Source organism: Arctopsyche grandis, chromosome 2, assembly GCF_051622035.1.
Source record: "Arctopsyche grandis isolate Sample6627 chromosome 2, ASM5162203v2, whole genome shotgun sequence".
Lineage (NCBI taxonomy): Eukaryota > Metazoa > Arthropoda > Insecta > Trichoptera > Hydropsychidae > Arctopsyche > Arctopsyche grandis.
Window position 1 is genome coordinate 33363693 of NC_135356.1, and position 14727 is coordinate 33378419.

General features: G+C 34.5%; 2 protein-coding genes across 2 annotated transcripts; one reads left to right on the forward strand and one right to left on the reverse strand.

Moving 5' to 3' along the window:
* Window positions 1-3108: 3108 nt before the first annotated feature.
* On the reverse strand, window positions 3109-5245 carry LOC143922384 (E3 SUMO-protein ligase ZBED1-like). Its single transcript, XM_077445609.1, has 3 exons — window positions 4064-5245; window positions 3415-3970; window positions 3109-3182 (listed from the first exon to the last, which is right to left on the reverse strand). Exons 1-3 carry the CDS (start codon window positions 5243-5245, stop codon window positions 3109-3111), a joined length of 1812 nt encoding a protein of 603 aa, XP_077301735.1.
* Window positions 4701-11220, forward strand: LOC143922385 (uncharacterized). Its single transcript, XM_077445610.1, has 4 exons — window positions 4701-5460; window positions 5677-6314; window positions 10830-10894; window positions 11125-11220. The coding sequence occupies exons 2-4, from the start codon at window positions 6008-6010 to the stop codon at window positions 11218-11220; spliced, it is 468 nt and encodes a 155-aa protein (XP_077301736.1). The 5' UTR covers window positions 4701-5460; window positions 5677-6007.
* Window positions 11221-14727: the final 3507 nt, after the last annotated feature.

Consider the following 14727-nt stretch of genomic DNA (forward strand, 5'->3'; position numbering starts at 1 on the left):
AAACTCTAGACTGGAGTATAAAATTCCTTAAAAAAGACAATGCGCGATAAGATACTGTCGAGAGGATAAAAAAAGTATTTCGAATGCCACAATTTTCAAAATAACAATTTCCAAAATCGCTGACAATGGCAGTTTCGAAATGATGCAATATTTGACGAGCAATCTAGGTGAAAAAGTATCTGGTTTCAAGCGCGAATGAAAGGTGACAACCATATTAAGATATGTAGTACATTAAAAGTACCAAAGACCCAATGACACGTTTCAATATTACTTTTATAATGAGCTGTTCCCACTATGTGGATTCACACAGTAGATTTATATATAGTAATAGTAATATAATTGGTCGTATTGGCGTCTCACGACATACGAATCGATTTACTAATATGCAGGTAACTGTACATTTCATTGTACAAATTAATTGCACAAAAACTTTGGAAATAAAATAGACCACACGTGAATGGGTGCGGCACCTCGCAGATACCAAATTCTAAATTATAAAAGAAAAATGCAGCGAATTCACTGGAGAATACGATGAAACGATGACAATGATGGACGTGTGTCGTTTTTGACGTACATACAGCGATGGTACAAACCTCATCACGAGCGAGAATGCATCGGCAGTTCTGGATCGGCTGGCAGTACAGGTTAATTTTCAGGAAAAGACCGCCTTTTTTCCGGTCTCCTTCTGGTATCAGAAACGATCTGAAATAGAAACGTCAATCAAATGAGTACAAAGCCAAAGTCAAACTAAAACACACAATTAAGTTTAACAATATTTGGACTTTCGAAAATACCTGGTGATATTTGGATACAACTTCGGGAAATTTTATCAGCAGTTCAGGATCGGCTAGCAGTACAGCTTCATTTCAGGAAAAGACTGCATTTTTTCCAGTCTCCGTTTGTTATCAGCAACGATCTGAAATAAAAACGTCACTCGAATGAGTACAAATAAAAAGTCAAACTAAAACACATAGGAAAGTTAATCAATCTCTGGATTTTCGAAAATACCTGATGATATTTGGACACAACTTCAGCAAATTGTATCGGCAGTTCTGGATCGGCTGGAAGTACAGCTTCATTTTCAGGAAATGACCGCGTTCTTTCGAGACTCTGTTGGGTGTCAGCAAAAAACTATAATTTTTGACTAGGGTAACCAGCTTTTTTATACAACTTTTTGAAGAGAAAAAAATCTAAAAATATATCCTATGCTATAAACTATGGCAAAATTTAAAATAAAATTGATTTTTTGACGAATAAATTTATTCGCATTTATGAAATTATCAGAGAGCATTTATGAAATTATGTAGATATGACCGACAATTTCAATACAGTAATTATTTTTATACTAGTGTTGGGCCCGTTGATTTCAACGGGTGGTTTCAAAAAGGAAATGAAACTCGAATAAAAATAAAGTTAAAGATATTGAATCGACTGGTTTCGGAAAGAAATTGATGCACGAATTAGAAGTTACGATTGACAAATTACGAAGTGAATACGAATTACGAATTATGTTTTGTGCATCGCCGACGTCTCGACGCCTTTGCCCCCAGCGCCCCCGTTGCTTTCGGCACCCCGGGGCCTTTGCCCCCGGCGCCCCCGGGGCCTTCGCCCCCAGTGCTCCGGACGCCTCTGGCGCCCGTAGCACAAAAATATGATAAATATGAAAAAAACTGAAAAAAATGAAAAATATGAAAAAAATGAAAAATATGAAAAAAGCGGGAAAAACTGAAAAAAATGAAAAATATGACAAAAATGAGAAATATGAAAAAAACTGAAAAATATGAAAAAAGCTGAAAAAATGAGAAATATGAAAAAAGCTGAAAAAACTGAAAAAAATGAAAAAAAAATTTTTTGTTCCGCATACTGGTTGACGGTTGATCGTCCAATATACAAATATATATATTTAGCGACAGTCCGTTTTTATATATAGTATATTTCGAGGCATTCGTCGAAGCGCGCAAACGACACGGAAAGGAAACGACGCCACAGTCGAGGGGGATGACGAGACGCGATTCCAAGGTCGCGGTGGCTCTGATTGTTTGGTGGCAAATGTGCAATCAATCGACGAGCACTTGTGCAATCGATCGACGAAAGCAATCAATCCACGGCAAACGCGACCAACCGATTGAAACGCGGCAACAATGGCTATTTTCCATAACCAGTTCCTAAATAGCAACCACGGGTTGCAATAAAGGAACTGGATATGGAAAATTCGAAAATGTCGGGTGTAGATATCGGTAGTGTGAACGTAGCCAATAAAGCTACAATAATAGCGTTGGGGGAGGGGAGGGGCGGGGAGGGGCAGCTCAGGGCTCAGCGTTGTGCACTCACCGCGATGGCCGTACCACTTCTGCCGGAAAATGGCGGCGAACATTGCGATCTGCATTAGCACAAAATGTAAAATGCGATTGTGGTAATATTGATAGAGAGAGAGAAACGGAAAGGAAACGACGCCACAGTCGAGGGGGATGACGAGACGCGATTCCAAGGTCGCGGTGGCTCTGATTGTTTGGTGGCAAATGTGCAATCAATCGACGAGCACTTGTGCAATCGATCGACGAAAGCAATCAACCCCACCCCACGGCAAACGCGACCAACGATCGAAAGGGCAACAATAAAGCTACAATAATAGCGTACCTGCGGGGGGTTGGGGGTGGTGGTGGGGGGGGGGCGGGTAGCGGCAGCTCAGAGCTCAGCGACGCGCACCCGCCGCGATGGCCGCTGCACTTCTGCCGGAAAATGGCGGCGAACATTGCGGTCCGCATTGGCACGAGCTCAGAGCTGAGAGCCCAGCGACGTGCACTCACCGCGATGGGCGCACCACTTCTGCCGACTGCGAGCAGCGCTTCCGATGTAATGGCTGGGAGTGGGGGTTCACCCACGGCGATAGCGATTGGTCGAATATGCGAACGACGCAGCTCATTTCGACGCACACGCCAACACCACTAATCGACATGCCCGTACACTAGGGCTGCCATACGTCCGCGTTGACAGGGACATGTCCCAGTAGGCTTGGGCATAGTAGTTCGCAAATCAGATCTCTCAGTTTAGTTCGCCGCTCCTAAACGAACTAGTTCGCTCTTCTAGTTCGTCAGCTCCCAGCTCGAATCAGTGAAAGGCAGATCGTTCGCTCGTTCGTTCGCTCGCAGATCGTTCACTCGCAGATTGTTCGCTCGTTTTGGCTCGATGAAAGAATAACACATGACGCAAAAAAGAAAACAAAAATAATCAAATTTTTTATATTTTTTTAGAAATAATCAACAATTATATTACTATTAGGTACTGGTTAGTTCTTGTAAAAAATATCACTTACACTTATAAAGTTGTTACCTAACAATTAAACATAATGACTTGTTTGAGTGAGATCGTATGTATAAAAAAAAAATAAAATGGAAAAATAATATTACATATTACTGTGTAAAAATATCAATTTGGACACTTTATTCGATGACAATAGTGTTCTACGTTCATTAAGGACTTGACCCGTCGCTGAAAAAACGCGTTCGCAGGGCACAGATGTTGCTACGGCACAAAATCTTTTCAAAACATACGCGTAAACGTGAGGGTATATCAAACGACGTTCATGCCACCATTGAAGCGGATCTTCTTTACGATTTAGATACTCTTCATTTAGGTATTTATCTAATTCGCGAATGCCAGCAGCAAGCTGGTTATCTGGCCTAGTAATTTTTTGTATTTCTTGGTCGTATTCATCCCATATGCAGCTATTTTTATTACTAGGTATAGATGTTGATGCGTCGCTGGAAGTAGGAACAGCCTCTGGAGTACCCCCTTGAACTAATTGTACTTGGCCGATTTTATTTCTAAGGGCTTGTACTACCATTTCACAGGCTCTTTGATTTTTGAATCCCCTCGTCTTAAATCGAGGATCCAAAATCGTACACTCTGCGTATAACATATTCTTCTCTATATCTTTTAAACGATCTTCCATGCCTTTCTTTAGCAGAGACTGCACATCAACTATTTTTGTATTGTAAGAAACATGTTTTTGTAAAAAATTTGTTAGTAAATTACACAAAATTATTATTTTAGATAAAGTGACGTTTTTCTCGGCACTTATTTCTAAGGTAATCTCGTAGAATGGACTGAGTAACGGTAAAACTTCCTCTATGACTTCCCAGTCCCCTTCATTTAAAGTTAAATCAGGGCGTAGAAGTGCAACGGTAGCAATCACTGCATCCTTTACCTGTACTATTCGCTTGAGCATGTCAAAAGTGGAATTCCAGCAGGTTTGTACATCCTGCTTGAGCTTAAGAACAGGCAAATTCATTTGCTGCTGCGTAGCAGTCAATTTATGTTTTCCTTGTGTGCTACGAATAAAAAACTCGACAATATTTTTAACTCTTCCCAAAACGTCACATATCTTTTTCGTAGCTTCTTGTACAACAAGATTTAGAGAGTGAGCGAAACATGAGATGGACCGCCAATCACCAAGTCTAACAGCAGATAAGATATTTGCTGCATTATCGCTAACAATGGCAGCAACTGTGTGTGAAATGTTCCACTCCGCCATAACAACTTTCATAAAGTCGCACAAGTTTTGACTAGTATGTCGCTCTTTATAATTGATACAACCAAGTAATACTGAGTGAAGTTTAGTCTCTTCATTTATAAAATGAGCTACAATAGCTATATAGCTGTCGTTATTTCTAGACGTCCAACCATCAGTACTAAGAGACAACGCTGGTGCTGCTTGTACCTTTATTTTTGCTTCAGCCATGACGTCATTGTGAATTCTTGACATTAAATTTTCCGATAACGTTTTTCTTGATGGTAGTTTATAGCCTGGGCATTGAGAAACTAATTCAATAAGTTTACGAAATTCTGTTTCTTCTACGATTCTTAAGGCGTGATGCCCTTTAGCTACCATCTTGACAAGTTGTTTATCAATTTGCTCAATCTTTGGAACTGGCGGTGGTCTACGAATGTATTGGGTCATCGATTGTTGGGAGTCTACTATATTTGATGATGCTGAAATTATATTCTCCGATTCGCATGTGCTTTGACTTGATTGAAGTGAGTTTAAACTAGGTAATATCGGTGTTTGTCTTTCAGCAGTTAATGGGATCAAAAGGTGTTTTGTTTTCATATGTCGGGTTAAATTACCATTCGATCCGCCCGCAATACTTATTATTGTTGAACAATGGTTACATTTCGCTTTTTTATTATCAATGTCTTCTGTAAAATGAGTCCACAAGGGGCTATGTTTTCTTTTTGATGACATCGTAACAAATACCCTATAACAAAACACATTAACCCTATACGTAAACTATTTTTAAAGTATATTAAAGAAATTAATTAATTGTTAATAGTAATTGTTATTATACATTAGAAGCATAAGCTACTTGATAACGACAGTGTCTTATTATTTTAAAATTTATTTAACGTTCGGTTAACGTCACTCTCGTTCATTCGGTCACAAACTAATGAAATTCTTGTGTAGTTCGCGAACGAACTGTCTTGTGTAGTTCGCGAACGAACTAGATCGTAAGAGTGAACAAGACGCGCATGTGCAGTGAGCGAGCGGCAGTATTAGTGTAGTGCCGTCCCACTCTCACTCATTCGGTCACGAACTAGTGAACTATGGAACTATGGAACGAGGAGTGAGGGAACTAGTTCGACTAGTTCACCTGTGGGAGCGCTCTTACGACCTAGTTCGTTCGCGAACTACACAAGCCTATGTCCCAGTTTCGAGGTCTGTGTCCCGGTGTCCCAGTCCGAGAGTCATTTGTCCCCGTCAATTTCAAAATTTAGACATTTAAAAAAATTATTCAATTATTTTTTAATATCTATCGAACAAGACCTTTTGAACCAAGAAATCTCAGGATGCACTCTCTATACTGTGGTCCTAAAAGGAAAGACGTTTACACGTCAAAAATTGTACCCACTTAATATCTAATATAATTGTTGTGTTCGTTGTCGCGTTCGGTCGTGTCGCCAAAGTGTGTTTTTGCTACTTCTTCATTGTTAATAAATAAAATATAAAATGGCCAAGTACGTGCAAAGTGTCTCCAAAATATTAGAGAGTATGGTCCAAGTCCTCATGGACCCTGTCAATAGATTTAGCAAGGACCAAATGGCCAAATTGATGCCTTTCACCTCTGATATCTCGCAAACTGTAGGCGAAATGTCCTGTAATATTGCAATGCTGGAAGGAGAGCTGTCAGCTACCAAAATGTATATGTCTAAAGATACACCCACCACGATTGAATCGACATTGGAACTTGTTAGTGAAATGGAAGAAAGAAAAAATAGAAAAAACAATGTTATCATATTTGACATTACTGAAACAGGTAATAATGACGACAATAATGTAATCGCAAATTTATTGTCAAAAGCCGAGCTACCTAACCACAAATTCACCGCTCATAGAATCGGATTAAAACAAGGTACGAAGCCAAGGCCCCTAAAAGTTAAACTCGATGTACAGCAAACAGCAATATCATTACTTAGAAAAGGACCCAAACTAGGAATTAAAATAAAAAACGACCTAACGTACATGCAAAGACTACATATAAACAATTTGTGGAACGAAATGAATACCAGAAAAGACAAAGGTGAAAGTGACTTAATAATAAAATATTTTAACGGAGTGCCTAAAATAATAAATAAAAATAGTACAAAAAACTAACAATATATTACCAAAATGTCAGAAGCATTATATCTAAAATACAATTCCTTAAAAATGCTATAGCTGCTTCCGCATATGACATCATATTATTAACAGAAACGTGGCTACACAACCTTATAAATGATTCCGAACTAAACTTTCATACATACAATATGTATAGATATGATAGAAACATAAACACCAGTACGAAGACTCGAGGCGGTGGCGTGGCAATTCTTATTAAAAAAGTTCATTCATCATCTGTCATCATCAACACAAACAATTCCATCGAACAAATATTTATATCAACCAAAATTTTCAATGTAAAGTGCATATTCGGTTGTGTTTACATCCCTCCATCCTCTGACATTAGTGTATATAATAATTTTATAAATAATATTGAAACAATCAGATTAAAATATCCTGATTCAAAATTCTTAATAACTGGTGATTTTAATCTACCAAATTTGGACTGGCAAAACCTTGAAATGAATGAAAATTCTCCAATTCATCAAGAAATTATAAATTTATCTTTAAATTTAGGTCTTAAACAATTTAATACTATTTCCAACTTGAATGATCGTGTCTTAGATTTAGTTTTTTCCAATTTCAAAAACACTAACGTTATGAAATCTCATGATGTTCTATCTCCAGTGGATGGCCATCATCCACCCCTAGATATTATTATTACTTTAAATAAATCTACTAATCTACCTTTAATTCAGCAAAATATTTTTGATTTTCACAGAGCCGATTATAACGAAATCATGAACCAATTAAATGTCACTAATTGGTCGTTCTTAAACGATAACATTAACTTTGAATCAAAAGTCATTATGCTGAATGAATTATTAATCTCTTGTATATACAACCATGTTCCTCAATATAAAAATAAGTTGCATTTTTTTCCAAAATGGTTTAGTCCCGAATTAAAAAACCTAATACATAAAAAAAAAAGTGTGCACAAATTATTCAAAATTTATAACTCTACATACATATATATTGAATTCAAAAAACTAAGAGCTTTGTGTAAACTACATATATCCAAATGTTTTAAACTTTATATTAAAAAAACAGAATCATTCATTGATTCAAATTCCAAATATTTTTGGTCATTTACTAAAGAATTAAACAGCAATAAAACATATATACCAGAAAACATTCAATTTAACGGTAAATTTGTTGACAATACTAATGATTCAGTCAATCTTTTTGCTGATTTTTTCAAATCGATCTATGTCAAAAACAACAACAATAATTCTAATTATAGCATTGTAAATAATAATGTCCTGATTTCACCTTTACATTCTATAAATATATCTATTCAAAAATTGATTAACAAAATAAATGCCTTAGATATATCTAAATCTGCGGGTCCTGACAACATACCCCCAATTTTTATCAAGAATTGTGCCAATGTATTAACTTATCCTCTTTTTAATCTCTTTAATCAATCTATTTCCACTGGTATATTTCCCAATTCTTGGAAGTCTGGCTATTTAATGCCTCTCCATAAAAATGGGGATAAACATAATGTAATGAACTATAGAGCCATCTGTCAACTATCAACTATTCCAAAACTTTTTGAAAGTTTAGTATTAGACGAATTTATTCCTTTCATTAATAACATTATTATTCCACAACAACATGGTTTTACTTCTGGTAGATCTACCTTATCCAATTTATTATTATATGAAAATTTTATTTCTAGTGCCTTATCTGTTAAATTGCAAGTTGACTCAATTTACACTGATTTCAGTAAAGCATTTGACAAAGTTGATATTGAGATTTTATTATATAAACTAAACAGTATCGGAATCAGCGGTGTATTACTAAACTGGTTTCGGAGCTATTTGTCCAATAGATCATTATTAGTTAAAATCGGCCATTCTAAATCTTACTCCTTTAATCCAACTAGTGGCGTTCCCCAAGGATCTCACATGGGACCAGTCCTATTCAATATTTTTATAAATGATATTATAAATATATTTAATGATGTTAAAGTGCTCTTATTTGCAGACGATTTAAAAATATTTAAATGCATAAAAGACACTAACGATTGTGCTACTTTACAAACTAATTTAAACTCATTAAACGATTGGTGTTCTTTTAATAAATTATATTTAAACATTAAGAAGTGTTCTGTTGTCAGGTTCAGTAGGTCAAATAACAAAATTATTTATAATTATCATATAAATAATGAATCATTACCATCATCATCGCTAATTAAAGATCTAGGAGTTATTTTTGACGACAAATTAACTTTTAATTCTCATATAAATTTTATCACAAAAAATGCCATCAAAACACTTGGTTTCTTAATAAGAAATAGTACTCACTTCAAAAATGTAAATACGATTAAAATTTTATACACCACTCTGGTTAGAAACCAATTAGAGTACAATTCTATCATTTGGTCTCCTTATTTAATGAAACAAATTAACATAATAGAGTCAGTGCAAATAAAGTTCATTAGATTCATTAAATTTAAATTTTTTAAAAGTCATAATCATTATGTCAGTAACGTTATTATTTATAGGAAACTTAATTTGCTAAAATTATATGACAGAAGGAAAATTAACGATATTTCAGTTCTGTGTGGTCTTCTTAATGGCACTATTAAATGCTCTGACTTGGTGAGTTTAGTGTGCTTCCATGTGCCGGGTAGATCAATTAGATGTAACCATCTTTTTGATATGCCCAGGTTTACCACTAATTACTCATTGAACTCAGCTATGTTGAGACTGCACAGAGTTGGAAACGAATTGTCCATGGTCGATTTATTCATTGTTAGTAAATATAACATGAAATCTATTTTATTTAAATATTTTTTTAATATAATGTAATTTATTTTGTAGTATATGAATGTATGTGTTTTTTTCTTTTATATTTCATTTTAATTTTTTTTTTCTTTTTCTATCTCTATTTCCAACATGTAAAATGGTCAATTTTTTCTTGACCGTAAAATAAAAATAAATAAATAAATAAATATGGATACGCGCGCGCATATTGGCAACACTGACAACGAGAGCGGCGGATGCCCACTGCCGGCCACTGCCCAATTTCGCCAGCTGGCAACACCGACAATGACACTGACAAGTACGAAGCGCGCGCAGTTCGTTTACTGTCTGCTGATAATATCCGTTTGTTCTGTTTGTTTCTGATCGAAGAGGACTGATATTTTGATGTAAGTTTTTCAATACATAGATATATATAATAATTTTCAATAATAGTAAATATCTAGGTAATCAAGCAACCCAGGCATACAATAAACTGAAAAAACACATGGACATTACGACGACACAAGTAGAAGCATTTGAAAAAGATGTAGAGAATTTTTACAACGTTGGAATTAATTATTTGGCAAAGTGGTCAGTTCCACTGGCGAAATATGATGTTTTTTCATGGATGCTTCTCCATGAAGTACCCGAATGGGAACATGTTGAAAAAACTATTGCTTATTTAAGTGAAATGGGAATATTGTTCACGGATTCAATTTATGAGGAAGTAAAGTATATGAAGACATTTATCGAAAATAAAAAAGCCGAAGAATGGAAAACGAAAGATGTGCATGATAAATGGTTATACTATTTCAAAAAAACTGAAGAGACAGAAAGAAAAGCTAATCTACTGAAAATGTGCCAATACTTGTTCGCCATCCCACCGCACAATGCACATGTTGAACGTGTGTTGTCATTAATTAAAAATCAATGGACAGATGAGCGCAATTCGCTTTCTATTGACACAGTAAAAAGCATAATTCAATGTACTTTAAATTATAAAATGTCATGCATTGAATTCTATAATGATATTAAAGGGGAAAAAGAGTTACTTCAAAAAACGAAAACATCGGAAAAATATGATTGGGCAAAGAAGAGCGATGATAATGAAGTCACGGAAATCAGAGAAGAGTGAAGGCGATAGAAGAATAGGCTACAGTACATGAAATACAATGTTAATGTAAGGTTTCATTTAGTTAAATTTATTTGAATCGTCCAATTATCTATATTTATTTATTTTAGATTTGGTACAGACGCTTCCACAAAAAAAACCTATTATCAATCTTTAAATTTTTCTTTCAATTCAATTTTTGTTTAGTTCCAATTACTTGTTGAAATGTTGTATATTTTTTTTATAATACAGCTATGAATATCGATAAAAATGTTTTGTTTTGTTTGTTTTTTTTTTTTTTTTTTAGGGGGCTGTCCCCGTTGGTGCTCCGACACTTATGGCAGCCCTACCGTACACGAAACATACCTAGCCGTTGGTACATACCTACATACATACATATGCATGTATGTCTCAAATGGCCTTTTACATGTACGAAAACGCAAAAATACCTGTTCTGTACGTATCATATTATATATGTATGTAGATATTTACTGTGCATAATCAACACATCGCAATCAAATAAAATAATCGGTGTTGTTTCATTCAAAATAAGCACTACGGTGTTGCAATACGGTCTATTTGAATTTACTGATTATGTACAGCGCAAGGGACTTCATACAACTGAAGAAGAGAAAGGGACATGCACCCACCCCATTGCGATGTTGATGTTGGAGACATTAAACATTCCTGTACAATAGATATGCTAGATACAATATTCAATATTTTCATATTACATTTTACTCGGCGAAACGACTTTTACTCAGCAACGAGTTTCCAGACAGTGTACGTACCCAAACAGCGGTGGTTAGTCTTTTTACGTGCGCGTGCAAAGTTCCAAATATTCATTTACTTGAGCGAAAAATACGCAATTTTTTTTTAAATAAAAACTAAATATTATCTATGCTCAGTTATTTTGGGACTATCTGTTACTCTCCAATTGTGACCATAATAACATGATGTTTATTTTGGGATAGCATTTTTCGAATATAGTTACTAAATTCAATTATTTCAAACCATCATAATTACCAAATCGAACTAAATGATGAGTTTTACACTTCTTGTATTATTTATGACAGCAGTTTTGTATAATAAATGAAAGGTTAAGGTAAACCGTCGTGGATCAAATCGGAATCCGGTTTCCTGGAACGCGATTTAAATATTGAATAGTGTTTCATAGAAGCAATCGCAATTTTATTTTATTAACATACAAATTAAATTTAACATTGAAAACCTCTGTCAACTGCACCTATTGACATAAAAGACGAATAGGATAAGACTACAAAAATGAACTACGCCCAAATGTTGCTCGCGTGGGGAACACCGCTGTGCGTAGATTCAAACAACCTCTGTTTTGTCTCAAGGGCAAGAACATTTGACACGTGTACAGGTAATAGTACGCATTTATGCATGTGTGAACCAGCGTTTCTCGAGCCAGCCGCCTCCGTCTGCCATGTACACACGTATGTACATACCAGTGGCGTGCCGTGACTTTTAAATCAAGGGAACAAGAAAAATAAAAATTATAAAATACATTTTTAATTACAAGTAGGTACAAAATTATATTATATATTATGAAATTTCACAATGATTTTTCAAATTTGTTTCATTTGTATACGAAAGCAATTTTTCTATCGCTTTTTTGTACAAATTTTTGAACTACCATATCATATATTTTTTTTATTGATATCATTGAAAGCATCTAAAGTTTTTTTTCACCCTGAGCATTGCGAATCAACGTTTTTGTGCGCTTTAAAGATGGAAAAGTGCGTTAAACTGTTGACGTACTAGCTAACAAACGCCTCTTGTCGAGCTAACAAACGTCAATCAGCCATTTCATAATATATCTGTTCGAATCAACTTCGGCGATTTGTTTTATAATATCTATTCTGAGCTGATTGTTTGATTGAATGTCAATTCTAAATTTTCCAACAATTTTCAATTTGGTCATTGAAAACAAATGAAATTTAGTTTTTTCGTGACATATTTTCGTTTTAAAAAAATTGTTGATTTCGCAAAAATCAGTGCTATTCTACACACCATTATCTGTTTCAAACAGAATGCAAGACCAACCAAGAAGTTTCTTCTCGATTTACATACAGTCAGCAATTTAGTTGAATTATAATAATAATGGGTGAGTAAGGTGACAAATATAATTTTTTGTTTTCGTGCTAATAGAAATGTTCGGGGTAAGTCTTTATCTTGAAAACTTAATCTTTCGAATGATTTTTCTAGCAATCGGTCGATAATGCAACATTCTGTGCATTATCGTTCTGTGACTTTGAGCCCGCTCCACCGTGAGCGTACATACATATGTACATATGTTTCGCCAAGCTGTTCCATTTCTGTGTGTAAATAAACGTTATTTAAACTCAATATTTTTCCAGAATAATACGTGATGATTATTAATGATACTAAACTGACTTATTTTTCCGTTAATCGAGTAAACGAAACGAGTTAATCGGAATATGATTTGTGTTAGACGCAACGCCTGTGCATTGCGACTGCCTGTATCGTTTACCGTGTAGGCATGGGAAGCGAATCCAGGAAACCAGGAATATCGTCTGACTAATACATGCATGCGCGCACACAGTCGTATAAACCGGTTTCCGAACTTCGCTAACTTCCCGAACAACGTCATTCGCCAATTGTATTTACATATACATATGTACATATCACTTTTTTTACTCATTAATATACATCAATTTTTATAATTATTACCAAAAATTTAAGGGAACAGCCTGTTCCCTCTGTTCCAATGACGGCACGCCACTTATTTCAAATGAATAATTTACTTTTTATCGTACACATCGCGGGCGTTATTAAATTCGTATAAATGACAGGGGTTCTCAACCGTATCCAAAATTTACTTTATTTCAAATGAATAATTTACTTTTTATCGTACACATCGCGGGCGTTATTAAATTCGTATAAATGACAGGGGTTCTCAACCGTATCCAATATTTACGTATTTAAATTGAAAAAAAAAACTTTCTAAGCGTATGAACTGCAGATTACATTGAATTAGTTTATATGGCAGGGCTTCTCAACCGTCTCCAAAATTTACTTTATTTCAAATGAATAATTTATTTTTTATCGTACACATCGCGGGCGTTATTAAATTAGTATGAATGACAGGGGTTCTCAACCGTATCCAATTTTTTCTTATTTAAATTGAAAAAAAAAAGTTTTTATGCGTATTGCAGATGTCAATGAATTAGTTTAAATGTCAGGGGTTCTAAACCGTATCCAATGTTTACTTATTTAAATTGAAAAAATTACTTTTTAAGCGTATGTCATTGAATTAGTTTAACACCTCTTCTTCGCACCTCTGTGAGGGACAGTACATATAAGATAATTATAAATTTTAGAGTTATTTAGAGTTAAGTAATTAAGATGTATTTTTAAAATTAGCTTTATAGCTAAGATAATATATAAATAAATAAACGTCGAACGCCACGTTTTATTTTGATAAAACAGTTCCCAGCCAGCGGTCACGTGTACTTCGAGTTTTAACATTGAATGTGACCTTTACGGCGTTTCTAAATCAAATTCACATAATTTTTTTCCAAAATTTTGTTTAAAAATGCAATTATTTTATTTCTTCTGCAAATAAGTCTTCTAGTGTACATTCGCAAGCTATATGTATAATGAAAGTTTTTTTTAAACTTAATATTTCATTATACAATTATAAGGCAAGAATATCAAATATTAATTTAGATAAATTTAATGTATTATTTTACAGTCAAGTCTCGAATTACGACTATTTGGATTAACGATGGAGAGATTTTACTTAGTGTTTAGCAAAAAACAAATGTATGAATCGGACATTGTATTGTAGAAAAAAGGAGGTATGTAAAAAAGGCAGACATTAGAAATTTACAGCTAAAATTATTTTTACATACCTCCTTTATGTTTCACATTAATATTGCATCATTTACAATTAACTATTTTGCGTAAGGGTTGCATACAAAATTTAATTTTGACATGTAAAAGACAATTAAAATGTAAATGTAAAAAAAATCACGCGCGTTGAATAGAGATGGCAAAACAATAATATATTTTGAAATTAGTTCTATGATTGACAGATGAATTGTCTACACAAATGGACGAAAATATGTAAAAAGACAAATGGGTTATAAAATTTTACTACCCTCATGTTAGAGGCTATTGAATGCATTTTTTTCTTTGCGTAAAACCCTAGGACA